The sequence below is a fragment of the Chiloscyllium plagiosum genome, chromosome 7 (genome assembly GCF_004010195.1).
Source record: "Chiloscyllium plagiosum isolate BGI_BamShark_2017 chromosome 7, ASM401019v2, whole genome shotgun sequence".
NCBI lineage: Eukaryota > Metazoa > Chordata > Chondrichthyes > Orectolobiformes > Hemiscylliidae > Chiloscyllium > Chiloscyllium plagiosum.
Genome location: NC_057716.1, coordinates 100,534,787 through 100,560,888, shown reverse-complemented (window position 1 = coordinate 100,560,888; position 26,102 = coordinate 100,534,787). Strand labels below are relative to the sequence as shown.

The following is a 26,102-nucleotide window of genomic DNA, read 5'->3' as shown; positions in this document are numbered from 1 at the left end:
CAGGTAAATGGGATTAATGTAGGAGCAAATTACTGCAGATGCTAGAATCTGTACTGAAAACAATAAACACTAGAAATCAAAGCAGGTCAAGCAGCATCCATGAGAGCAAACCCATGTTTCAAATCTACATTAGATTACCCACAGTATGGAAACAGGCCCTTTAGCCCAACAAGTCCACACCAACCCTCCAAAGAGTAACCCACCCTGACCGATTCGCCTAGCCTATACTTACCCTTGACCAATGTACCTAACACTATAGGCAATTCACCTAACCTGCACATCTTTGGATCGTGGGAGGAAACCAGAGCACCCAGAGGAAACCCACGCAGACACAGGGAGAATGTGCAAACTCCATGCAGACAGTCACCCGAGGCAGGAATCAAACCCAGGTCCCTGGTACTGTGAGACAGCAGTGCTAACTACTGAGTCACCGTGTCGCTCTTAAATAATGACTCTTCATCAGAGCTGTTGTGAAGTATAGGCGGGGCAGTAGTGGGATGGAGTGCTGGGGCACAAAGGGCACTGATAGTGCGGATTAAGTGATGGGAATGTGAGAATGGCAAAATAATAGTGTATCCAACAGCCTAAATGGCAAGACCAGATGGTCCCACTGGAGTGGGGGCGAGGGGAGAGAGGACGTGGTGACAGAGATACAACAAGAAAGCTGAAAGAAAGGGAAGGAATGGGAGTGAGTTCACAATCTGAAGGTGAACTCAAATCCCGAAGGTTGTAAAGTGCCTAGCCTGAAGATACGACGTTGTGCCTCTAACTTGCGCTGTGATTCACTGGAGCCGAGGACAGATAAGTGGGATTACTGTAGTTTGGTGTTTGGTTGGCACAGACATGGTGGGCCGAAGGGCCTATTTCTATGCTACATGACTTTATGATGCTATGTTTTTTCTGTCTACAAAGAAAGGGCCCTACATGTAGGTTCCAGTACATGCAAGTGCATCATACTCAAAATCATTTGTCAGTCACACACTCAGCAAGTGTTGTCCAATTGCAGAATCATATCAAGTGTTGGGTGGTGTGCTGTGAGCTTGCCAGTTGGGTCTGGTCATTACCTTGCTTGCTGTGAGTAGCCTTGTTTGATGAGATCCACTGATTTTGGGGATGTACAGTCTGTATATCTGGCATCACACTGTCACTGAAATTCATATACCACATTACTTAATTGTGTGATAGGCAGAACATGCTTTTGACTTGACGGCAGTATTCCTGTTCATGGTGAACACTATGTAGCAGCAGCATGAAACAGCTAGTTTGAGATACCTTCTGAGGTAATCGGAGATAGTGGGTGGCACGGTGGCACAGTGGTTAGCACTGCTGCCTCACAGCGCCAGAGACCCGGGTTCAATTCCCACCTCAGGCGACTGACTGTGTGGAGTTTGCACGTTCTCCCCGTGTCTGCGTGGGTTTCCTCCGGGTGCTCCGGTTTCCTCCCACAGTCCAAAGATGTGCAGGTCAGGTGAATTGGCCATGCTAAATTGCCCATATTGTTAGGTAAGGGGTAAATGTAGGGGTATGGGTGGGTTGCGCTTCGGCGGGTCGGTGTGGACTTGTTGGGCCGAAGGGCCTGTTTCCACACTGTAATGTAATCTAATCTTTTCAGGACTAGAAGTGAGATTGAATGAAGCTACAGAACAGTGAGATTTGGAACTCCTTGTTCATGAATCACAAAAAGCTCACATCCAAGTGTAGTGTGGAAGGGGGAAGGCAAATGGAATGTTGGTCTTCATATCAAAGGAAATACAGTGTAAAAGGAAGAAGGTTTTGCTAAAACTATACAAGGTACTAGTCAGACCCCAGCTGGAATACTGTGAACAGTTATCTTAGGAAAGGTGGAGAGACTGTCTTATGAGGAGAGGTTGAGTAGGTTGGGACTGTACACATTGGAATTTAGAGGAATGGGAGAGGACCTGATTAAAACATGCAAGATTATAAGGGAACTTGACATGTTGGTGCAGAAAAAATGTTTCCCCTTATGGAAGAGGCTAGGACCAGTGGGCATCATCTCTGAATAAGGAATCACATGTTTAAGGCAGAGCTGTGGAGGATTTTCTTCTCTCAGAAGCTGTGAAATTCTTACATGGCTGGGTCATTAAGTATACACAAGGCTGAGGCAATCAGACTTTTAATTAGTAAAATAATCAAGGGTGATGGGGTAAAGGCAGGAAACTGGAGTTAAGTGTTATCAGATCAATCATGATCTCAGTGGATGGCTGCACTGACTCAATGGGCTGAATGGCCTACTTCAGTTCTTACGTCTTATGATGTTATGGCCTTAGGCCAGCATCATTTCCCATCCCTTGCTCTTGCCCTCAAGTATTACAGTGAACTTGCTGACAATTTGATGGATTAAATGGAATTCGTTTCACACAGAGTGTGAGTTACTCTCAGCCATTCAGTGAGAGCATAGCATTTCCTTTCTCTTTCCAGTTTAGGCTTCGATGCTGCTGTTGGTGAAATTCTATGGGTTGCCAATAGTTGCCATGTGGTACGGAATCATCGAGACCAGTTTGAGAATGTTAACTGACTCCATTAGATGAGGTTTGGCCATCAGGACAAAAGGAGTACTCCTGGAAGGAGCAAACCAGTACGTCAATTGAGTTTTGGGTGTTCAGTTGCATACATACAACCTCAGAGGATGTATTGCAGACCATCGGCACCTTTGCAGAGGCATATAAGAGCATGGGTCTCACCCTGAACATCCACAAGACGACAGTCCTCCACCAACTTAGCCCAGTATTGTGGAGCAAATCCCCCATCACCAAGGTCCACCAGGAAACCTTAGAGAACGTTGACCACTTCAATACCTCGGAGTGTTTTACAGATTAGATTAGATTACTTTACAGTGTGGAAACAGGCCCTTCGGCCCAACAAGTCCACACCGACCCGCCGAAGCGCAACCCACCCAGACCCATTCCCCTACATTTACCCCTGCACCTAACACTACGGGCAATTTAGCATGGCCAAATCACCTGACCTGCACATGTGGGAGGAAACCGGAGCACCCGGAGGAAACCCACGCAGACACGGGGAGAATGTGCAAACTCCAGACAGTCAGTCGCCTGAGGCGGGAATTGAACCCGGGTCTCTGGCGCTGTGAGGCAGCAGTGCTAACCACTGTGCTACCGTGCCACCGTGTTCTGTCAGCCAAAGCAGCTATTGATGAGGTGATCCAACATCGTCTCTAGTGTGTGCTAGCGTAGCCTTCGGCTGCCTAAGGAGAAGGGTGTTTGAGGACAACAACATGAAATCTGACACCAAGATCATAGTTTACAGAGCAGTGGTGGTTCCCACCCTCCTATATGGGTCTGAGATGTGGACTATCTACAGCAGACACCTCAAGGTGCTGGGGCAGTACCAGAAATGTTGCCTGTGAAAGATCCTGAGAATTCACTGGGAAAACAGACACACCAACACCAGAGTCCTCAACCAGGCCACCATTCTGAGGCACTGAACCCTGCTTCATCGGCTGGCTGAGCACATCGTCCCCATGACCGACACGAGACTCCCCGAGCAGGTACTCTACTCCCAGCTCCAAAACAGCAGGCAAGCCCCACATGGGGACAGAGGAAGTGCTTCAGGGATACCCAGAAGGCCTCACTGGGGACATGCAGCATTCCCACCGACACCTGGGAATCACTGGGCCGAGATTGTCCAAAGTGGAGGAGGATCATCCAGAAAGGCGTCAAGCACCTCAAGACTTGCCACTGGGAAAAAGCAGAAGCCAGGGAAAACATGGTGCGCTGCCTCACCAACACCCCACCCTTCCCATGACCACCTTCTTATCCCAGTGTAACACAGCCTGCGGTAGCCCCATCAGTCTATACAGCCACCTACAGATCACCCTGAGAGTGGAAGAAAGTGATCCTCATCTGTGAGGGACCGCCAATGAATGAATGAATACGCTGTTCAGTTGGGTTAGTGACAGTGAGGTGTACTCATTCTTAAGTTGAGCTGGACGAGTGGCAATAAATCTACCCAGAAGATTCTCCAATGGTATCAGTGGATGACATGATAAGATGGTACCAGCTGGTTGTGTCATTTATCCACACTGTTCTGAGACTAAGGCCTTGACATTCTTCTTAAAGTGTGGTGTCCATCGCTGAATGCCATTTTCCTGGTGAGAGCGAACCAGTACTTTACAAAGGTTTAATATAAGCTGAGAAACACTGATATTTGAACCATAGAGAGCCGACACTATAAGGAACCGTGAATCTAAGATAGGATTAGACCTAATTTTAACGAATGGCCGAGCAGAATTGAGGGGCATAATAGCCAAACAGAAACCTAGTTTTCCTTTAGTTAGTTTGTAAGCAGTGAAATGCATTCCAAAATAATATTTACAGTGCGCTAAAGGAACCAAAATTTAAATGCTTGCTTAATTAGGATAATAAGGGCAAATGAGAGTTTCTAACAAGGTTAATGAATGAGCACAGGAGGCAGCTAATTAAAGCAAACACTTGGAACTATCTACTCCAGGGAAGCTCTGCCTGATACCTCATACATAAAGAAAAGGAAGCATCAGAATTATAAAGTGCATTTCACATTGTAATGTAGGGGAGACAGCAGCCAATGAGTGCACAGCTAGCTCCCACAAACTGCAATGAGATAATAACCAGTACGCCTGGTTAAGTGATAGTTGAGGGATAAATATTGGCTGCTCTTTTGTTTTTGAAATATACACACCAAACTACATGGTTTCAGTTTAACACATCACTTGTGCGGACTAAAGGCCCACAATTACCAATTCCTGCAATTTTAAATTTTCATTTTATTGTTTTGTTTCAGATTTTAAGACACTCCGCATTGAACTTTTAAAAAGTTATCTTGCCGACATTCAGTTATGAATCAAGTATGTGATCAATTGTAATAAGATTATCTGTAGACTTGTTTCGTTCTGCCAAGGACTCCTTCGCAATTTTGTCATTTTGTCTGAAGTACTGTTTTTCTTTTCTTCTTGCTCGATTCACTAAAATAAAGTTTGGGGAGGCGGCAATAAGGCTGTAAGAAATAGGAACAGAGTAGGCTATTTGGGTCCTCAAGCCTGCTCCACCTTTCAATAGGATCATGGCTGATCCAACATTCCTCACATCCCCTTTCCTGTGTTTTCCACATAACCTTTGATTCCTCTGATCAAAAACCTATCAATCTCAGCCTCAAATATACCCTAGGACTCTGTTCCCACAGCACTCTGAGGCAAGGAGATCCAAAGACTCTCCAACTCTCTGACAGAAGAAATTGCTCCTCGTCTCAGTCTTAAATTGGTGTCCCTTTATTCTGAGACAATGCCCTCTAGCCCGAGACTGGGGAAACATCATGTCAGAACTTACCCTATTAAGCCCCTTAAGAATCCTGGATGTTTCAATGAGATCACCTTTCATTATTCTAAACTCCAATGAGTAGAGTCCTGTTCTTTGTTCATGAGACAATCCTTCCATATCAGGGATCATACTTGTGAAACCTCTCTGAACTGCCTCTAATGAAATGATATCTTTCCCTGAATAAGGAGACCAAAACTACTCACAGTGCTCTAGATGTTTACTGGACTGTTACCCCCGAGTCCAGGCTAATGTTCTAAGTACATAGGTCCACAATCCCATGGTGGAATTTGAATTCAATAAGAATTTAGCCAAATGGTGAACCATGGGATTACTATCAATTCTTGTAATGGCATATTTAGTTCACTGACGGCCTTTAATCAAAGACACCTCCCACCCCAGTTATAATCTCCTCCAATCTCTTCTGTCAGAAAAGAAGATACAAAGGCTTAAATATATGTACTAACAGGTTCAAGAAAAGCATATTCCCGCTGTTATTAGACTTCTAAATGGACCTCTTAAATTCAAAATTTAATGTTGACCTCGTTCTCTATGCACATTTTCTACAATCGTAACATAGTATTCCTTGCTCTGTTCTATTATCATAATGCACTTTGTATGGAATGGTCTGCCTGTACTGCTCACAACACAAAACTTTTCACTCTACCTAGGTAGATGTGACAATAATAAATCAAATCAGATCAAAACTTTAGGGAAGAAAATCTGCCTACATGTGACTCCAGATGGCCTAGCAAGCTACCCAGCTCAAGGGCAAGTAGAGATGGACAATAAATGCTCATCTGGCCAGTGCGACCCATATGCAATAAACAAATATATTTTAAAATGACCCATGGTCTAACTTTATTTGATAATGGGGCGATATGGTGTTGCAGTGGTAATGTCACTAGATTAATAATCCATAGACCCAGTCTAACGCTCTAAGGGCATGCATCTGAATCCCACCATGACAAATGGTAAGGTTTGGATGTAGGTTTGCTCGCTGAGCTGAAAGGTTCATTTCCAGACGTTTCGTTACCTTACTAGGTAACATCTTCAGTGGACCTCATGTGAAGCAATGCTGAAAATTCCTGCTTTCTGTTTATATGTTTAGGTTTCTTTGGGTTGGTGATGTCATTTCCTGTGGCGATGTTATTTCCTGTGGTGTTTAAATTCAATGAATAAATCTGTAATTATAAACTAGTTTCTGTAATAATAACATTGAAACTTTCACTATCATTGAAAAGGCACCTGGTTCGCTCATGTCCCTTTGGGAAGGAAGTCAGCCATCCTCACCCACTCTGTCCTACATATGACTGCAAATCCACAACAATGTGGTTGACTCTTAACTGAAACTTAACAACTTTCTGAAGTAGCTCAGCAAGGTACACAGTTCAAGGGCAATTAAGGTCAGGCAAATAAATGCTGGACTTATCAGCAATCCTTCCGTCGCATGAAAGATTAAAGAAAGCCTCCCTGAATTCAAATTCGGACAATGAATCACTTTATAGATGGGGAGTCAACTACTGTGTAGATTCATGACACGGAGTTTAATTGATGAACAGTATAACCTGATTGATGTTGGATGGGAAAAACCATTAAAAGGATTTGTGAGGTGCTCAAGTCTACAATACTCCGTGTGCCTGTGAGGAAAATTTAATAAGACTTTCATAAAAATTTCATATGTAATGGGATTCAGGGTGAGCTCACAAACTGGATACAAAATTGGCTGAAGGCAGGAGACAGTGGGTGGAGGGTTGGTTTTTGACTGGAGTTCTGTGGCCAGCGGTGTTCAACAGGGATCAGTACTGGGTCCATTTTTGTTTGTCATTTATATGAATGATTTGGATGAGAATATAGGAGGCATGGTTAGTAATTTTGGGGATTATACCAAAATTGGTGATGTAGTCAGTGGGGGAAAAAGGATATCTAAGATTACAAAGATTGACCAATTGGGTCACTGGGCTGAGGAGTGACAGGTGGAGTTTAATTTGGACAAACCAAACGAGGGCAGGGCTAATACAATTAAAAGTAGGGCCTTGGGTAATGTTGTAGAACAGGGAGACCTAGGGATTCAGGTACATAGGTCTCTGGAGTTTGCATCACATAGATAGGATAGTGAAGAAGGCTTTTGGTATGCTTTCCTTTATTGGTCAGAGTATTGAGTACAGGAGTTGGGAGGTCATGTTGCAGCTGTACAGGACATTGGTTAGGCCACTGTTGGAATATTGCGTGCAATTCTGGTCTCATCCTATCAGAGAGATGTTGCGAAACTTGAAAGGGTTCAGAAAAGATTTACAAGGATGTTGCTAGGGTTGGAGGATCTGAGCTACAGGGAGAGGCTGAACAGGCTGGGGCTGTTTTCCCTGGAGCATCGGAGGTTGAGGGGTGACCTTATAGAGGTTTACAAAATTATGAGGGGCATGGATAGGATAAATAGACAAAGTCTTTTCCCTGGGGTCGGGGAGGCCAGAACTTGAGGGCATAGGTTTAGGGTGAGAGGGGAAAGATATAAAAAAGACCTAAGGGGCAACTTTTTCATGCAGAGGGTGGTACCTGTATGGAATGAGCTGCCAGAGGATGTGGTGGAGGCTGGTACAATTGCAACATTTAAAAGGCATTTGGATGGGTATATGAATAGGAAGGGTTTGGAGGGATATGGACCGGGTGCTGGCAGGTGGGACTACATTGTATTGGAATATCTGGTCGGCATGGACGGGTTGGACCGAAAGGTCTGTTTCCATGCAGTACATCTCTATGACTCTATGTAGACAGGGTTAAGAAAGTGTTCAGCACGCTTGCCTTCATTGCTCAGATCTCTGAGTATAGGGGTTAGGATATCATGTTGAGGTTGTATAGGATGTTAGTGAGGCCTCATCTGGAGCACTACGTCCAGTTCAATGTCCCAGTTATTGGAAGGATATGATCAGAAAAGATTTATCAGGATGTTGCCAGGAATGGAGGTTTGAGTTACAGGGAGAGGCTGAATTGGCTGGGACTTTTTTCACTTGAGTGTGGGAGGTTGAAGTGTCACCTTATAGGAGTTTATGAAATCATGAGGGGCATGCAGAAGGTGAATAGCAGGTGTCTTTTCCCGAGAGTCAGGGAATTCAAACCTTGGGGGCATAGTTTTAAGGCAAGACGATAAACATTTAAAAAAGACACAAGGGGCAACTTTTTTAAAGAGTGATTTATTTTCGTAAGAGAAAGTAATGGATGCAGGTATAGTTACAATGTCTAAAAGACATTTGGATAAGTACACAAATAAGAAATGTTTGGAGGGATAGGGGCCAAGTGCAGGCAGGTGCACTTAATTTGGCATTATGGTCAGCATGGATTTGTTGGACCGAAGAGTCTGTTTCCATGCAGCATGACTTTATGACCTTCTATGGCTCTATGAGACCATAGGAAATAGGTACAGGAGTTGTCTATTCAGCCCATCTAGCCTGAATAGGATCATGACCGATCCGACATTCTTCACGGCCACATTCCTGCCCTTCCCTTGTAAGCTCTCTATTGATCAAAAATCTATCAATCTCAGCCTTAAAGCACTCTGCCCCTACAGCTATCTGTAACATGGAGCTCCAAAGACTCATGACCCTCTGAGAGAAGGAAGTCCTCCTCACCTCAGTCTTAAATTGATGCCCCTTCATTCTGTGAGCATCAATTCTAAGATTCTCGTAATTGTCAGAATCTTGCTCTCAGAGAGGAATGGTACAGAGCCAGAAATTAGACTTAAAGGGGTTACTATTTCCCGCATATGGGACTCCCATCAGAGCAGACTAGTCAACCACTGAAGACTAGAGAAGAAGAGATGTCAATGGAGGAAGTGATGTTAATGGAATGAATGACCAGAGAGTCCACACACTGTGTGAGGTTTATTCAAAAACTTCGTGATCTATGGACCAATGACAACTGTATAGGACAATTCACAAGAACTACCAATATAAAAGGAAAACAATATTCATGCCATATGAAAGGCGGATGCTGATTGGTTAGCAAATGGATGCTGATTGGTCAAGGCATTGCCATGGGTAATGCCCCAGTTAAAGCTGACTGACAGTTAACTGCTGAGCTTGGTGGAGTGAGGAAAATCCAGAGTGTGCAAGAGGTCGGAACTGGAGGGGCACAGACATTTTTTAGGATACGGGAGGGCTGGAACAGAGCACAGCAATAAGGATAGGGATATGCCATGGAGAGATTTAAAGACAGAGATGAGGATTTGAAAATCAGTACATTGCCAAACCAAGAGCCAATGTAGGTCAGTGAACACAGGGGAATGGGTGTGAGTTGGAATCTGTGCTGCAGAGTCGTAGATCAGCTGAAGTTCACAGAGAACATAAGGTTGGAGCTGGGCCAAACAAGCACTGGAATAGTCAATCACCTTCTCCTGGCAATAAGGGAAAAGACAATAAATATGCCCTTGCCACCATCCTGCCCATCCCAGAAATAAATTGTTACACACAGGGCAGTAAATGTATTAATTGAACCACTGAACAAGAGATCGCAGTGGTCCTGTCCCTACCTTAGTATTTCATGAGACGAGAAAGAACTGGAAAGTTCAAATGGCACAGTTAATTTATAACCAGACCAAAACCCTTCCCATCAAAGTCTAACCTTTGCTGTCATTAGTTTTATGAGACCCTCCGGCTGTGGGAAGCTCAGTCTGGTATCTGTCAATGTCACGGTTTTAAATTAAAACGAATTGAAACTCAATGCCAAGACTTAACTTTCTGCTTTTATCGTGGGGGGTGAGGGGTTTGTAATTCTGATGGATTCTCGGGTTACCGTGGCAACGGTTGAAAGCAGGCTGCCAAGTCTCAGTCAGCACCTTCGGGCAATCACAAGGAAACAATGCCTTCTTAAAGTCTCAGCCTATCAGCTGCCAATCGTCAGCACATTTACAGCATTAAATTCCCTTCTCCCTTTATAACATCAATCGCATGAATGGCAGGGGCACGCAACTCACTTGGCCCAGCAAATAATACCTACCTCACACCAGGCTCATTGCTGGGGACTTTCACGTTGTGTCGTATATTAGAAATAACCATACTCGGTTGAGGTAGACACACCTCAGGAAGGATCTATTGAGTCTCAGAAGGGATCAAACACAGTTTCACCAGAATGATACTGAGGTTAAATGGGCTGCCCCCTACAAGGCATGTGGTCCTTTGAGTATAGAAAATAATGGTGTGATCTACTTGGGCTGTTTTAAGATGATTAAACAAGGTCGATAAGTTGGATAGAGAGAAATCATTTCCTCTGTTCACACCAGTTTTAGACTATAAAGGGATGGGCTAAGAAAATAAAATCAACACACAATGCACATACATACACGTGTACAAATGGACAAAGATATATGCTCTAAGACACACCTACGCAGACACACAAACAGACGTACAAACACAAAAAGACAGGCATGCATGCATGCACTCAGTGCTCATGTACAAAGACAAATACACACAAAGCTACATGCATGCACCCAGCCACACCACACAAACGACAGACATGTACAAACATATATACATGTCACAAACCACACACACAGGCAAATATGGACATGCACAGATACACACCAATACAGACATGCACAGAAATGCACACAAACACGCATGTACACACACAAATACAGATGCAGAGAAACACACACATACACACAAATTCAGACACATGGAGAAACACACATAAACATACATACACAGAAACACACATATGCATGCACACACACACACATATAGAAAAACACACATACACACAAAGAACACACTATCCCTCATGTTGACAGCGAGTACCAAATGTGAAGATGAGCGAATAATTTTCTCAATGCAAGCTTTCACCAAACACCATCAGGAAACATGAAGAAAGAACTTGGTGAGAAAGTCAAATCATCCTCATGATGTAGAAATCAACACTTTGCCTTTTAAAAAAATTAGCTGTGTCTTTCAAGGCACGTTACCAAGGCAACAGAATGCTTTTAACAAGCACCAAAAACAACATATTTTGACCCATCATCAATAATCTGAAATCAATCTCACATCATCACACTGCTGCAAAGCTACAGAACTTTCTTCCGATTGGAACTAATCCCCAAGATAAGTTCTGAACTATTTACGACAGTCAATGCTCATGTTCCCGTTTAGACAGCAAGTGTTACTGCTTTATGGCCTGTGAAGGATTTAAAAGATTTCAACCTTTCTCGTAAAGGTTGGATTTGTGACCTCGAGCTTATTTCCTTTTTATCTCTTTAACTCCCACTCCTCAAACCCTACTGCTTCAAACCACAGTCAGTGTGTTAAAGGTGACCAATTTAGCAGAGGGATGGTATCAGAGCAAGTGTGCAGGATGAGATGAAAAAATAGTGATAAAACTGCATTAGCATTGTGTCTTCCCTAATTTCAGGATGTCCTTATTGCATTACAGCCAATGCAGTACTTCTGAAATATAGTCACTGTTGTGAAAACTGGAAACATTGCTGCTAATTTGTCCCCAGTAAGCTCACACCAACAGCAATATTATAATGACCAGATAGTTTAGTGGAACTAGTTGAGGGATAAATAAAGGCTGAGTCAACAGTGTTAATTTGCCCATTCTACTCCAAAATAGCACTAGGAGGAAGTGAGTACCGCAGATGTTAGAGATTAGAGTCAAGATTAGAGTGGTGCTGGAAAAGCACAGCAGGTCAGGCAGCATCCGAGGAGCAGGAAAATGGACGAATCCTGATGAAGGGCATTTGCCCAAAACATCGATTTTCCTGCTCCTCGGATGCTGCCTGATCTGCTGTGCTTTTCCAGCACCATTCTAATCTCGAATCAAAATAGCACTGTCAGGGATGGCAGCTAGGACCTGGGTTAAAGCCTCGTCTAGAAAGACAACATTTCTAACAGTGTAGCACTACAACTTGAGCCTTGATTATCTATTTATATCTCTGTACAAAGTTAAAAACCACACAACACCAGGTTATAGTCAAACAGGTTTAATTGGAAGCACACTAGCTTTTTGTACACCCCAGTCCAACACCCGCATCTCCAATTCATGACTATATCTCTGTAGTGGGACTTGAACTCACAATCTTCTCACTCCAAGGGAGAGATCACTGGAGAACTTAGGAAAATAAGGAAATGGCAGGCTTGACGAATTCGAGATTTGCAGTTCGTGATCACAATGGAGGAAGGGGATTAAAAAAAAATCTGGTACAAGCAAGTCTAATAATATGATACAAGTAAGAATGGTAATGGAGAAAATAATGGGATTTAGAACATAGAATATAGAACAGTGCAAGCCCTTCAGCCCTAGATGTTGTGCTGGCCTTCCATCCTGTTTAAAATGCCAGGCCATGACTGTTTCCACATCAGAATATTTTAAGAAAAAGTCAAGACCATTACAGACAGGCACATTGCCAAAAATTTTCAAACCTCTCTAGATTCAGAAATTGTGCACTCGAAATGGGAAACTGCAGATGTGACCCGTTTATTTAATACGAATTGCGGGAAATGAGAAAACAGTTAACTAGAAACATATAATTGAAACATCAATTTTGAGAGGGACACCAGTACTTATCAACAGAGACAGAGTGACTGAACAAGTATAAGTTGAACAGAAAGGGTCAGTGTGGATTTAGAAAGGATATATCATGTCTGAATAATCCAGTTGCACTTTCCGAAGTACTCACTAGCATGACAGATAGCAAACTGTCTAAAGATGCTCCCTATTTGAACTTTGAGCAGATGTTTCGAGTGGAACTTTAGGTGAATATGCAATAGTCATTAATATCGAGTGAGTTCAGTAGAAACGTGGAAATAAAAGCAAAATAACATGGATGCTGGAGATCAGAAATAAAAACAGAGAATGCTGGAGAAACTCAACAGGTCTGGTAGCTTCTGTGGAGAGAGAAACACAACGAGCATTTTGAGTCTCGTATGACTCTATTTTGGAAGTAATTTCTGAGTTTCTCCAGCACTTTCTGTTCTTATTTAAGTCATTCAGAACTGTGCTGTGTTTCCAGCAACAGTGACCACTCATCTCAACATCTTCCAAAACATATCATTGGCAGCTTCTTTTGCTGTTAGTCCTCTTACCGTTAAAATTCACAACTGGATGATCCTTTCGGTCACACTGAAGTTCATTTTCGAGAAGGCGTTCTGAACTCTGTGAGGCCATGGAATTGCACCTGATGATGAGCAGGCAACATGGGACGGAAAGACAGCAGGTCACCAGCTGCGATACACCCATGGTGTCTGTCCTAGCGGCTTGGCAACCAGGGTGGTGGGACTTGGGAGGAGTGCCTGAAAGGGAACAGATTGGTTTACTCGCGAGGTAATCTCCTGATTCCAAAGATCTATTCACAATACATCCATTCAATATCTTTACTCAGAGAGGGTGAGAATGCGGAGCCTGTGATCCTTGGCAGCGTCCATAGTGAAGAATGCAGATATAGCTCAGGAGAGACTTAGACTATAAGACATAGAAGCATAAGTTAGGACATTCAGCCCATCCGGTCTGCTCCATTATTCAATCATGGCTGATAAATTTCTCAACTCCATTCTCCAGCTTTCTCCCCATAACCATTATGCCCTTGATACTCAAGAACTTATCCATCTCAGTCTTAAAGATTCTCAATGACCCGGCCTCCACAGCCTTCTGAGGCGATGAATTCCATAGATTCACCACTCTCTGGCTGAAGAAGTTTCTCCTTATCTCCATTCTAAAGGTCTTCCCTTTACTCTAAGGCTGTGCCCTCGGGTCCTAGTCTCTCCTACCAAGGAAACATCTTCCCAACATTCACTTTGTCTAGGCCATTCAGCATTCTGTAAGTTTCAATTAGATTCCCCCTCATCTTTCTAAATTTCACTGAGTATAGACCAGAGTCCTCAAACGTTCCTCAAATGTTAAGCTTTTCATTAGTGGGACTGTTCTTGTGAACCTCCTCTTGTGAACATACTCCAAGGCCAGTACATCCTTGCTGAGATATGGGGCCCAAAACTTCACACAATACTCCAAATGTGGCCTGACTAGAGCCTTATAGAGTCTCAGAAGTTCATCCCTACTTTTATATTCAAATCCTCTCAAAATAAATGCCATCTCAACCTGCAAGTTTACCTCGAGAGAATCCTGGACTAGAACTGGAAGTGGGAAGTTATGTGTGGATCTGAGGACATAGAGAAAGTGCTTAAAGAATACTTTTCGTCAGTATTCACATTGGAAAAGGGCAATGTTAGTGAGAATATGGAGATACAGACAACAAGATTAGATGGGATTGTGGTTGACAAAGAGGAAATTTTAGCAATTTTGGAAGATCTGAAAATAGATAAGACCCCTGGGCTGAATGGGATTTATCCTCGGATTCTCTGGAAAGCCAGGGAGGAAATTGCAGAGCCTTTGGTTTTGATCTTTATGTCATCATTGTCCACAGGAGTAGTGCCAGAAGACTGGAGGATAGCAAATGTTGTTCCCTTGTTTAAGGAGGGGAGTCGGGACAACCCTGGTAATTATAGGACAGTGAGCCTTACTTCGGTTGTGGAGCACTAAGGTGTTGGAAAAGGTTATAAGAGATAGGATTTATAATCATCTGGAAAAGAATAATTTGATTAAGGGTAGTCAACACAGTTTTGTGAAGGGCAGGTTGTGCCTCACTAACCTTATTGAGTTCTTCGAGAAGGTGACAAAACAGTGGATGAAGGTAAAGTAGTTGATGTGGTATATTTGGACTTCAGTAAGGCGTTTGATAAGGTTCCACACAGTAGGCTATTGCACAAAATACGGAGTTCCGGGATTGAAGGTGATTTAATGGTTTAGATCAGAAATTAGCTAGCTGAAAGAAGACAGAGGATGGTGGTCGATGGGAAATGTTCATCCTGGAGCTCAGTGGTGTGCCGCAAGGATCTGTTTTGGGACCATGGCTGTTTGTCATTTTTATAAATGGTCTGGATGTGGGCATAGAAGATACATTAGTAAATGTGCAGATGACATTAAGGTAGGCAAAGTTGTAGATAGTGTAGAAAATGTTGTGGTTTACAGAGGATATAGATAAGATGCAGAGTTGGGCTGAGAAGTGGCAAATGGAGTTTAATGTGGAAAAGTGTGAAGTAGTTCACTTCAGAAGAAATAACAGGAATGCAAAGTACTGGGCTCATGGTAAAATTCTTAGCAGTGTAGATGAACAGAGAGATCTTGATGTCCAGGTGCATAAATCCCTAAAAGTTGCCACCCAGGTTGATAGGGTTGTTAAGAAGGCATATGGTGTGTTGGCATTTATTGGTAGAGGGATTGAGTTTCAGAGCCACAAGATCACGCTTCAGCTGTACAAGACACTGGTAAGGCCGCATCTGGAGTATTGCATACAGTTCTGGTCACCACATTATAGGAAGGATGTGGAAGCTTTGGAAAGGGTTCAGCTGAGATTTACTCGGATGTTGCCTGGTATGGATGGAAGGTCTTACAAGAAAAGGCTGAGGGAACTGAGGCTGTTTTTGTTGGAGAGAAGAAGGTTGAGAGATTACTTAATCAAGATGTATAAGATAATCAGAGGGTTAGATAGGGTGGACAGTGAGAACCTTTTTCCTCGGATGGTGAAGGCTAACATGAGGGGACATAGCTTTAAATTGCGAGGTAATGCATTTAGGACAGATATCAGGGATAATTTCTTTACTCAGAGAGTAGTAGGAGCATGTAATGTCCTGCCTGCAACAGTAGTAGACTCGCTGACGTTAAGGGCATTTAACTGGGCATTGGACATACATAAGGATAATAATGGAATGGTGTAGGTTAGATGGGCATCAGATTAATTTCACAGGTCAGTGCAACATCAAGGGCCTATACCACGCTGTAATGTTCTATCTTCTATGTTCTATGTTCTAACTCCCAAGTCACTTTGCACTTCACACCTCTGAACTTTCTCCCCATTTAGAAAACAGTACATTGATCAGAGGGTCAAGGTGATAGAAATGCAGAGGGATATAGATGGGCTTAATGAAAAAAAAACTTTGCATATGAAATATAGTGTGGTAAATGTGAGGTTATGCTCTTTGGCAGGACAAAGATTATTTAAAAGGAACTGCAGAACACAGGGATATGGGATTCCTTGTCCATGGATCAGAAAAAAGCTAGCATCCAAGCTCAGCTGGTTATAGGGAAGGCAAAAGAAATGTTCCCCTTTATTTCAAAGGGAAAGAACATAAATGGAGGAGGTTTTGCTAAAACAATACAAGTAGTCAGATCACAGCTGGAACACTGAACTGTTTTGGTCCCTTTATGTGAGGGAAGACAGAACTGGCATTGGAGGCAGTCCAGAGAAGATCCACTAGGTTGATCCTAGGCATGGAGAGACTGTATTATGAGGAGAAGTTGTGTAGGTTGGGCCTGTAGTTGTTAGATTATCGAAGAATGGCAGGAAATCTTATTGAAATGTTCAAGATTTTTGACAGGATGGATGTTGAAAGGTTGCTTTCCCCAGGGGGGAGAGTCTCGGATCAGAGGGCATAATCTCAGAGTAAGTGCTCACAGGTTTAAGACAGAGAAGAGGAGGAATTTCTTCTCAGAAGATAGTGTATCTGTGGGATTGTTTACCACAGAGGGCTGATGAGCATGGATCATTAAATATATTCAAGGCTGAGATATTCAGATTTTTAATCATGAAGGGGGTCAAGGAGAAAATGAGGGGAAAATGTAGGAAAGTGGAGTTGAGGATTATCAGATCAGGCAGGATCTCATTACATGGCAAAAGCAAACTTGATGGGCTGAATGGCCTACTTCTACTCCTGTGCCTTATGATCTTATCAATATGGGAGATACATAGATATAAATATTAGATCACATGTACTTTTTGCATTCTAGGTAAGTCCACGAAACACTTTCAGTCTCCACAGATTCTGCCAAAACTGTTTGAGTCTCATTTCAGATTTTCAGCATCTGTAACATTTTGCATTTATTTCTATGTCATCACTGTCTGCTTAAGAACATTAATAAGGAGCACCCTGACAGCTCTGGCCTTGGTCTGTCACACTGTTCCAATGAAACTCGACAGGAATATAAGAAGTGCTGTCTGATTTAAACAGTTGCAATCTCAACCCTGAATTCAGCGATTTTAGAACCAAATCGCCATTCCTTTCTTTTCAGACGGTGTGAGCTGTTCATGATTGTGGTGTTGCCACTTGCACCTCTTCTGCACCCAGTTTTTCTTTCTGTTATTGTTCCATAACTCAAACCAAATTGTCCATTGTCATCTGATCACTGCTTTTATAGAGTCATAGAGAAGTACAGCACAGAAACAGACCCTTCAGTCCAACATTTCCATGCTGACTAGATACCCTAAATTAATCTAGTCCCATTTGCCAGCACTATCCCTCTAACCCTTTCTTATTCATATACCCATCCAGATTCCTTTCAAATGTTGTAATTGTACCAGCCTCCACCACTTGCTCTGGCAGCACATTCCGCACATGGAGCATCCTCTGCGTGAAAAAGTTGCCCCTTAGGTCTCTTTCAAATCTTTTCCCCCTCACCTTAAACCTATGCCTGCTAGTGTTGGACTCCCCCATCCCAGGGAAAAGACCTTGCCTATTCACCTTATTTATGCCCCTCATGATCTTATAAACCTCTATAAGGTCACCCTCATGTGGGCACCAAGGGCAAAGCCAGCATTTGTTGCCTATCCCTAGCTGTTATGGAACAGGCCATTTCAGAGGGAACCTGGGGTTTTCATGTCCATCAATGAAAGTTGTTCCGGTCACCACTACCAAGAGTGATTTTTATTGTAAAAACCTGCCCAGTTTGGTAATGGGAATCTGCTGCTGGCTCAGATGTGACTCCAGACCCAGACCAGTGACTGTTAAATGCCCTCTGGGCAGTGAGGGACGTGCAATAAATGCTGGCCTAGACTGTGAACAAAGACATAAAAACAAACCAGCATGTTAAACGGAGGTGGGCAAGGCAAACTCCAATCCTGCTCCCATCAGGTTTGAAGAATTCAGTCCAGGGAGTGGCAAAGCAATGGGGGAGTTTGAACCCAGGATGACGAGTGCAAAATCAAAGCAGAGCACTGGGGCAATGGGCAAATGAGACTGGGGGCAAGATGGGTTACAGCAGAGCAAATTAGGTGAACTCCCAGTAACTAAGGCCTACCAGGACTATAGTAGCAAAAACAGAAGTTGCTGGAAAAGCTCAGCAGGTCTGGCAGCATCTGTGAAGCAAGATTAAGGCTAATGTTTCAGGTCCAGCAACCCTTCCTCAGAACTCAGTTGCCTTCTTGAATAGCAGCAAAGCCCTTCTCACTTTATCGAAACCATTTGTGATTTTGAAAGCCCTTATTAAAACTCACCTTAGCCTTCTCTGCTCAAGGACAGGCGCCCCATCTACTTTAGGTTCTACACATGACATAACTGAACAACCTCTCAACCTCTCATGATGGCTCAGTGGTGAGCACTTCTGTCTCGTAGCACCAGGGACTCTGGTTCAATTGGAGCCTTGGATGACTGTCTGTGTTGAGTTTGCACACTCTCCCAGTGTCTGTGTGGGTTTCCTCCGGGTGCTCCGGTTTCCTCCCACAATCCAAAGATGTGCAGGTTTGGTGGTTTGGCCATGCTAAAGTGCCTGGATGCCCAGAGATGTGCAATCTAGGTAGATTAGCCATGGCCTCATCCTGGTCCTATTTCTTTCTTTCTTTAACTTGCTCAATCTATCCCTGATGTGAAGGTGCCGGTGTTAGACAGGGGTGGACAAGGTCAAACGTCACACAACACGAGGTTATAGCCCAACAGGTGAAGGGGCAACGCTCAGAAAGCTTGTGACTTCAAATAAACCTAGTGACTTGTGACTTTTGACCTCAATCTATCCCCATAACTGAAGTTTCTCATTCTGGAGACCATTCTTGTCAATCACTTCTGCTCTCTTTCCAACCCGTTCACATCCTTCTTATCATGTGGTGCCCAGAACTGTACACAATAACCCAGCTGAGACTCCAGTTCCTTTGAAACAGAAGTCAAAACAACAGGTCATTTGGCCCACTGGACTGCTGCTGGCTCTTTGAGAAAGCTACCCAATTAGTTCTAGTTGTCCCTATTTATTCCCCACAGGCCTGCGAGTGCTTCTTTTTTTTTTCCTCTAACAAGAAATGCAATTCCCTTTCTAATTACCCATTCATTATCCACCCCCATCCCAAGTACTGATAAAATTACACCACCAAACAACACACAGCAGCCCAGAGGGCAGTGAATAGCCCAACAAATTATAGGCACACTTCCCACAGACGATCTCGCTCCACAGAATTACGAGCACAAGGGTCAATAACTGGGCAGTCTGCTACAAGCTTCCTTTGCAGGACACAAAGATTCCATTAATAAATGGAGCCATTAGAATAAAACTGGGACATGCCACAGGGTGACGGAGCTGCCTGGAAAGAGATACATATCCAGTAATTGCTGCCAGACTTGGAGCACTCTATGGGCACTCATAGGAAACCATCAATCTAGGAGGGAGACAAACACAACAGGAAAAGCTACAGGAAAAGCCTCAACTTTCAGACAACCGCCTAACATCGATTGAAAAAGACGCTTGAAATATGTAGCCAACTGGTTATAAAATAAGATCAGTCCAATACAGTGGTAGTCAGACTACAGTCGGAACGCTGTGAACAGTTTTGGGGCACTTATCCAAGGAAAGATATACCAGCATTGGAGGTAATACAGCGAAGGTTCACTTGGCTGATACCAGATGTGGAGGGACTGTCTTATAAGGAGACGCTGAGTAGATTGAGCCTATACTCATTGGAAATAGAAGACCTTATTGAAACATATGAGATTCTTTGGAGACTTGTCAGGGTAGATGCAGATAGATTGTTTTCCCTTTTCAGAGAAATTCGGACCATACGAGGTCACACATTTAAGACACGTGTGAGGTAATTTCTTCTCTCAGAGGGTTGTGAATCTGTGAAATTCTTCACTGCAGAAAGAAGTTTTCCATCATCCAAAAATTTGGAAATATTACATTTGGTTCCAACATCCAAGTTGTTGTCATGGGCTGGTGAAGAACTGGGGCCAAGCATCGATCCTCGCAGTTGTCCCAGTCTGCCAACCTGAGAACAGCCCATCCATTCCCACATTCTGTTTCCTTGCTATTAACCAAAGCTCAAACCATGCCCAGTCCTGCTAACAGCAAGGTGAGCAAGGACCAGATTGTCAATTCCAACGATGTTGGTTAAGCGACATGAGTCAGGAGAGCAGGGCCAACCACTGGCACTCTTCCAGTAGTGTTGGTGTGAGGCATCTAGCATCAATGTACGGGGCCTCACCTGAAAGGCAGCACTCCCTCAGAGCTGTGCTGGGAGTGTCCGTCTAGAGCCTGCACTAATAAGTGGGGTGTGAACACACAGTCTCCTGCCTCACAATTACCATTGAGAGGGCTACCAACTCGAGGTGTAGAAGATTCTGAGGGACATGGACAGAGGTAGCTGTTCCCCTTAGTTGAAGGGAGAAGAACAAGGGGTCCCAAAGTGAAGGGCAGCAGGTTTAGAGGGGATTTGAGGAAGGGTTTTTATACTCAGAGGGCAGTGGGGGTCTGGAATACACTGAGGCAGGAAACCCCACAACTATAAAAAGTATTAAAAAGTGTCTTAATGTTCAAAGCTATGGGCCTAGTATGAGCAGTGGGATGGCAATGGTTAGCATTGCAGCATCAATGCCAGGGACGTAGGTTCAATTCTAGCCTCAGGTCACTGTCTGTGTGGAGTTTGCACATTCTCCCTGTGTCTGCGTGGGTTTCCTTCGGGTGCTCCGGTTTCCTCTCACAGTCCAACGATGTGCAGGTTAGGGTGCATCGGCCATGCTAAATTGCCCCATAGTATCCAGAGATGTGCAGACTAAGTGGGTTAGCCATGGGAAATGCAGGGTTACAGAGATGGGGTGGGAAATCTTTAGAGGGTCAGTGTGAACACGATGTGCTGAAGGGCCTGCTTCCACACTGTCGGGAGTCTATGACTCTACGTGGGATGAGTCGCAGTATATTACAGACCCGATGGGGCTGTAGGCCTCTTCTGTACTCCTAGGAGTACTTGCTCCTAATTCATAAAGCTCAATTCTCCAGCACTGATGTTCCTCATCTAGACATTGAGCTTATTGGAGCATATTAACAAGGAACATGAGTAGGTTTTCTCACTGAGGAGGGGCCAAGGGAAAAAGTTGAGAGACGTAACTCCAGGAATATGCGCAATCAGAGCTGGCAACCTTGACTTGATCAGCACAAAAATAATCATAATGTTTTGTGTAAAAACCACAGTTTGATAAGAACAAGCGGACATAAAGGCAGTCAAAGTCTCATTTTGGTGGATATTGTGGCAACTGAATGTTTGTTTGGGTTTTGAAATTAGCCTTGATTCAGCTGCAACAACATATTCATAAGATGTCTAAGCAGGAGTAGGCCATTCAGCCCATCGAGTCTGCTCTGCCATTCAATGAGATTACGGCTGATCTGATAATCCTCAACTCCACTCTCCTGCCTTTTCCCCATGAGCCTCAATTCTCTTTAATGATTAAAAATCTGTCTTAACATTATGTCAGGTCAGAAACTGAGCCTTTGATTTTACCACTTCTGTCCCATTGGACAAAGTACCTAGAGAGAGTATTCAATTTAAGAGGGCTAGAACCAAAAGCAGAGATGTACTGGTGAGGCTGTATCAGGCTCTGGTCAGACCACATTTGGAATATTGTGGCAGTTATGGGCCGTGTATCCAAGAAAGGGTGCACTGGCTTTGGACGAGGTCCAGAGGAGTTTCACAAAAATGATCCTGGCTTAGCATATAAGGAGCAGATGAGGACTCTTGGTCTGTACTCGATGGAGTTTAGAAGGATGAGGGGGCATCTGATTGAAACTTGCAGAATACCGAATGGCCTACACAGAGTGGTTGTGGAGGAGATAGTTCCACTAATGGGAGAGAACAGTACAACATGGTGGCTCACTGGTTAGCACTGCTGCCTCACAGTGTCAGGGACCAAGATTCGATCCCAGCCTCAGGCAACTATCTGTGTGGAGTTTGCACATTCTCCCCGTGTCTGCGTGGGCTCCCTCCATGTGATTCCTCCCACAATCCAAAGATGTGCAGATTAGGTGGATTGGCCATGCTAAATTTCCCACAGTGTTCAGGGATGTGTAGATTAAATGCATTAGTTAGGAGTAAATGTCGAGTAATAGGTTTGGGGAATGGGCCTGTGTGGGTTACTCTTCGGAGGGTCGATGTGGACTTGTTGGGCCAATGGGCCTGTTTCCACACTGTAGGGATTCTATGACAAACCTGGATGAACCTTTAGAACGAAGATGAGGAGGGATTTGCGAAGAGGGTGGTGAATCTGTGGAACTCATTGCTGCAGAAGCATGTGGAGTTCAAATCATTGAGTATCTTTAAGACAGAGATAGATAGGTTCTTGATATGTAAGGGGATCAAAGGTTATGGGGAGAAGGCAGGAGCATGGGGTTGAGAAAAATATCAACTATGATCAAATGATAAAGCAGACCCGATGGGCCAAATGGCCTAATTCTGCTCCTCTACCCTATGGTCTAGTCAGGGGGTTGAACAAGGGAGTAAGCAGGATATGCTCCATTATAAGTGGCCTTGGAATCAGTCATCCATTATGTCACTGCAGGTCTCATATCATGGAATACTTTTGGCTTAGCAGCTCTCCCATTGTCTCCCCATAATATTATTTATTCATGTAAATACTAGCCCTAGGACTCAAGACAGGCTGAATTAATCCCAAAAAACTGCTGAACTGAAGCAACGTTACTTAGGTCACAGAACTTGGAGAAATGTCAGAGCCGCCATCTAAAACAGAAAATGAAACAAAGAAATTCTTACAAAGAAAAGAAAAGGAGGAGAGTATGACTAATCGGATAGCTCTTCCAAAGAGCCACTACAGGTACCACAGGCAGAATGGCATTCTCTTGTGCTATAAGATTCTGTGTTCAGCATGTTACTGTACCAAGGAACTTAACAAAAAACAACAGATTAGTTGGTCATTCATTGTCTCAGAGTTCAACAGGATCTTGATAGATGAGCCAATGGGCTGAGGAGTGGCAAATGGAGTCTAATGTAGATAAATGCGAGGTGCTGCATTTTGGAAAAGCAAATCAGAGCAGGATGTATACACTTAACGGTAAGGTCGTGGGGAATGTTGCTGAACAATGAGACCTTGGAGTGCAGGTTCATAGCTTCTTGAAAGTGGAGTCACAAGTAGATAGGATAGTGAAGAAGGTGTTTGGTACACTTTCCTTTATTGGTCAGTACATTGAGTATCGAAGTTGGGAGGTCATGTAGAGGCTGTACTGGATGTTGGTTAGGCCACTTCTGGAATACTGTGTGCAACTCTGGTCTCCTTCCTATCAGAAGGATGTTGTGAAACTTGAAATGGTTCAGGAAAAATTTACAAGGATGTTGCCAGGGTTGGAAGGTTTGAGCTATAGAGAGAGGCTGAATAGGCAGGGGCTGTTTTCCCTGGAGCGTCAGAGGCTGAGAGGTAAGCTTATAGAGGTTTATAAAATCATGAGGGGAATGGATAGGGTGAATAGACAAAGTCCTTTCCCTGGGGTGGGGGAGTCCAGACATAGGTTTAGAGTGAGGAGGTAGATCTTAAAGGGACCTAAGTGGCAACCTTTTCACACAGAGGATGGTGCATGTATGGAATGAGCTGCAAGAGGAAGTGATGGAGGCTGTTACAATTACAGCATTTAAAAGGCATCTGGATGGGCATATGAATAGTAAGGGTTTAGAGGGATATAGGCCAAGTGCTGGCAGGTGGGACTAGATTAAGTTGGGATATCTGGCCAGCATGGACGAGTTGGAATCTGTTTCCATGCTGTACATCTCTATGTCTCAATGTATATGGGATCTTGCTGTGCCACATAGCACATTGGTATGACAAACACCAGCCATCATCACGTTAATGAAATTCCCTGCGTGAAACATATTCTTACAGAAGATTTACAGGAAACAACCCAACGACACTGAAGGCACAGCAATATATCTCCAAGTCAGATGGGGAGTGACTTGGAGGGGAACTTGTAGGTGGTAGTGTTCTCACACATCTGTTGCACTTGCCCTTCTAGACGGAGCAGTCATGGGTTTAGTAGGAGCTGTCTAAGGATCTTTGGTAAATCTTTGCAGTGTATCTTGTAGATGGTACACACTACTGCTACTAAATGTGGTGGTGGAGAAATTGGATGCTTGTGGACATATTGCCAATTAAGCACCTGGATGGTGTCAAGCCTCTTGAGTGTTGTTGGGGCTGCCCCCATCCAGGCAAGTGGGGAGAATTCCATCACACTCCTGACTTGTGTCTTATAGATGGTGGATAGGCTTTAGTTTGGAACTAAATTGATATCCATTCAGGGGCTCTGAGATGTGTGCAGGATTGTGCAGAAACAACAGACAGACAGAACTAGTATTCAGCACTTACAGGCCAACATTACCTCCAGTCCCCTCAATCATTCAATATAAACACCATATAGCAAGGGCCATTAAACTTTTACTGTGGTATTTGAGAAATTTCAAACCATTATCAGTTCTATAACCTGCTTCTCTCTTAATGACTGCATGCATTCACAGCCAAATATATGTTTGAAAGAAGAATATTCAAAATATTTATTAGCCTTTCTCGTAATGCAAAAAGCCTGTTTCTAGCACTTCTTTTTTCACAAAGTAATAAAAACAGGGCAATTTTTCAACGATAAATTCTCGTTCACTGGGGACCTGTAAACATAACGTCTACATCAAATTCTCTGAACTCAGAGCCAGGACAAGGAGTCAAGGGGGTTAGGGTGAGATGCAGGAGGGGGAGAGGGTAGGGAGGGGAATTGGCCACATGGTGAACCCATTGGAGTCACATATAACAAAGTGCCTGCCTTGCAGTTTCTTAAATCTCTGAGAGAAGGACTGAATCCCAGGATTGCATTTAACGAGAGATGGCTCTGAAGACAGAAGTCCAGAAACTCTGCACCCGGACACAACCCCCACCTCTTCTTTAGGGAGAGATTTGGAATTTGCACATCAGTGCTTAAAATACAGCTGCTGCAGGCTGATACAATCATAGAACATAGAACAATCCAGCGCAGAACAGGCCCTTCAGCCCTCAATGTTGAGCCGACCTGTGAACTATTCTCAGCTCGTCCCCCTACACGATCCCAAAATCATCCATGTGCTTATCCAAGGATTGTTTAAATCTCCCTAATGTGGCTGAGTTCACTACATTGGCAGGTAGGGCATTCCACGCCCTTACCACTCTCTGAGTGAAGAACCTGCCTCTGACATCTGTCTTAAATCTATCATCCCTCAATTTGTAGTTATGCCCCCTCGTACAGTAAACATGAGCAGTAAACCTGGGAAATTAGCACCAACCAAATTGCGCATTCACTCAATAGAAAAATAACTTCAAACTCTTCCCCTCCATTCTCAGCTCAAACACAACCCCTGCCCTATTCAAACATAAAACCATGCAGAATGTAAAATAATCTCCAACCCATGCCTGAACTGAAGCGCTAAACCACCCAGGCTCCAGGTATGTACTGCCTCATGTGCTGAATGTCAGCCAATCATTACTAATAAATAATACAATGCCCTCACACACTCTCATACTCAGGCACTCACTCACTCTCTCACACACTCACTCAGTGATATACCCACACTCTCTGTCTCACACACCCACTCTCTCTCTCTCTCATACACCCACTCTCTCACACACGCACACTTTCTCTCACACACATACTCGCTCCCTCTTTCTCACACACTCGCTTTCTCAGACAAAA

At 43.7% G+C, this 26,102-nt stretch overlaps 1 protein-coding gene across 1 annotated transcript in view; it reads right to left on the bottom strand.

Annotated features, from left to right (window-relative positions):
* Positions 1-26,102, bottom strand: part of sema5ba (sema domain, seven thrombospondin repeats (type 1 and type 1-like), transmembrane domain (TM) and short cytoplasmic domain, (semaphorin) 5Ba) — a 326,569-nt gene that overhangs the window by 198,411 nt on the left and 102,056 nt on the right. Inside the window, exon 3 of the mRNA XM_043694515.1 lies at positions 13,400-13,606. Within this exon, the coding sequence (XP_043550450.1) occupies positions 13,400-13,553 (154 nt within the window). The 5' untranslated portion in view covers positions 13,554-13,606. The remainder of the gene's footprint in view (positions 1-13,399; positions 13,607-26,102) is intronic.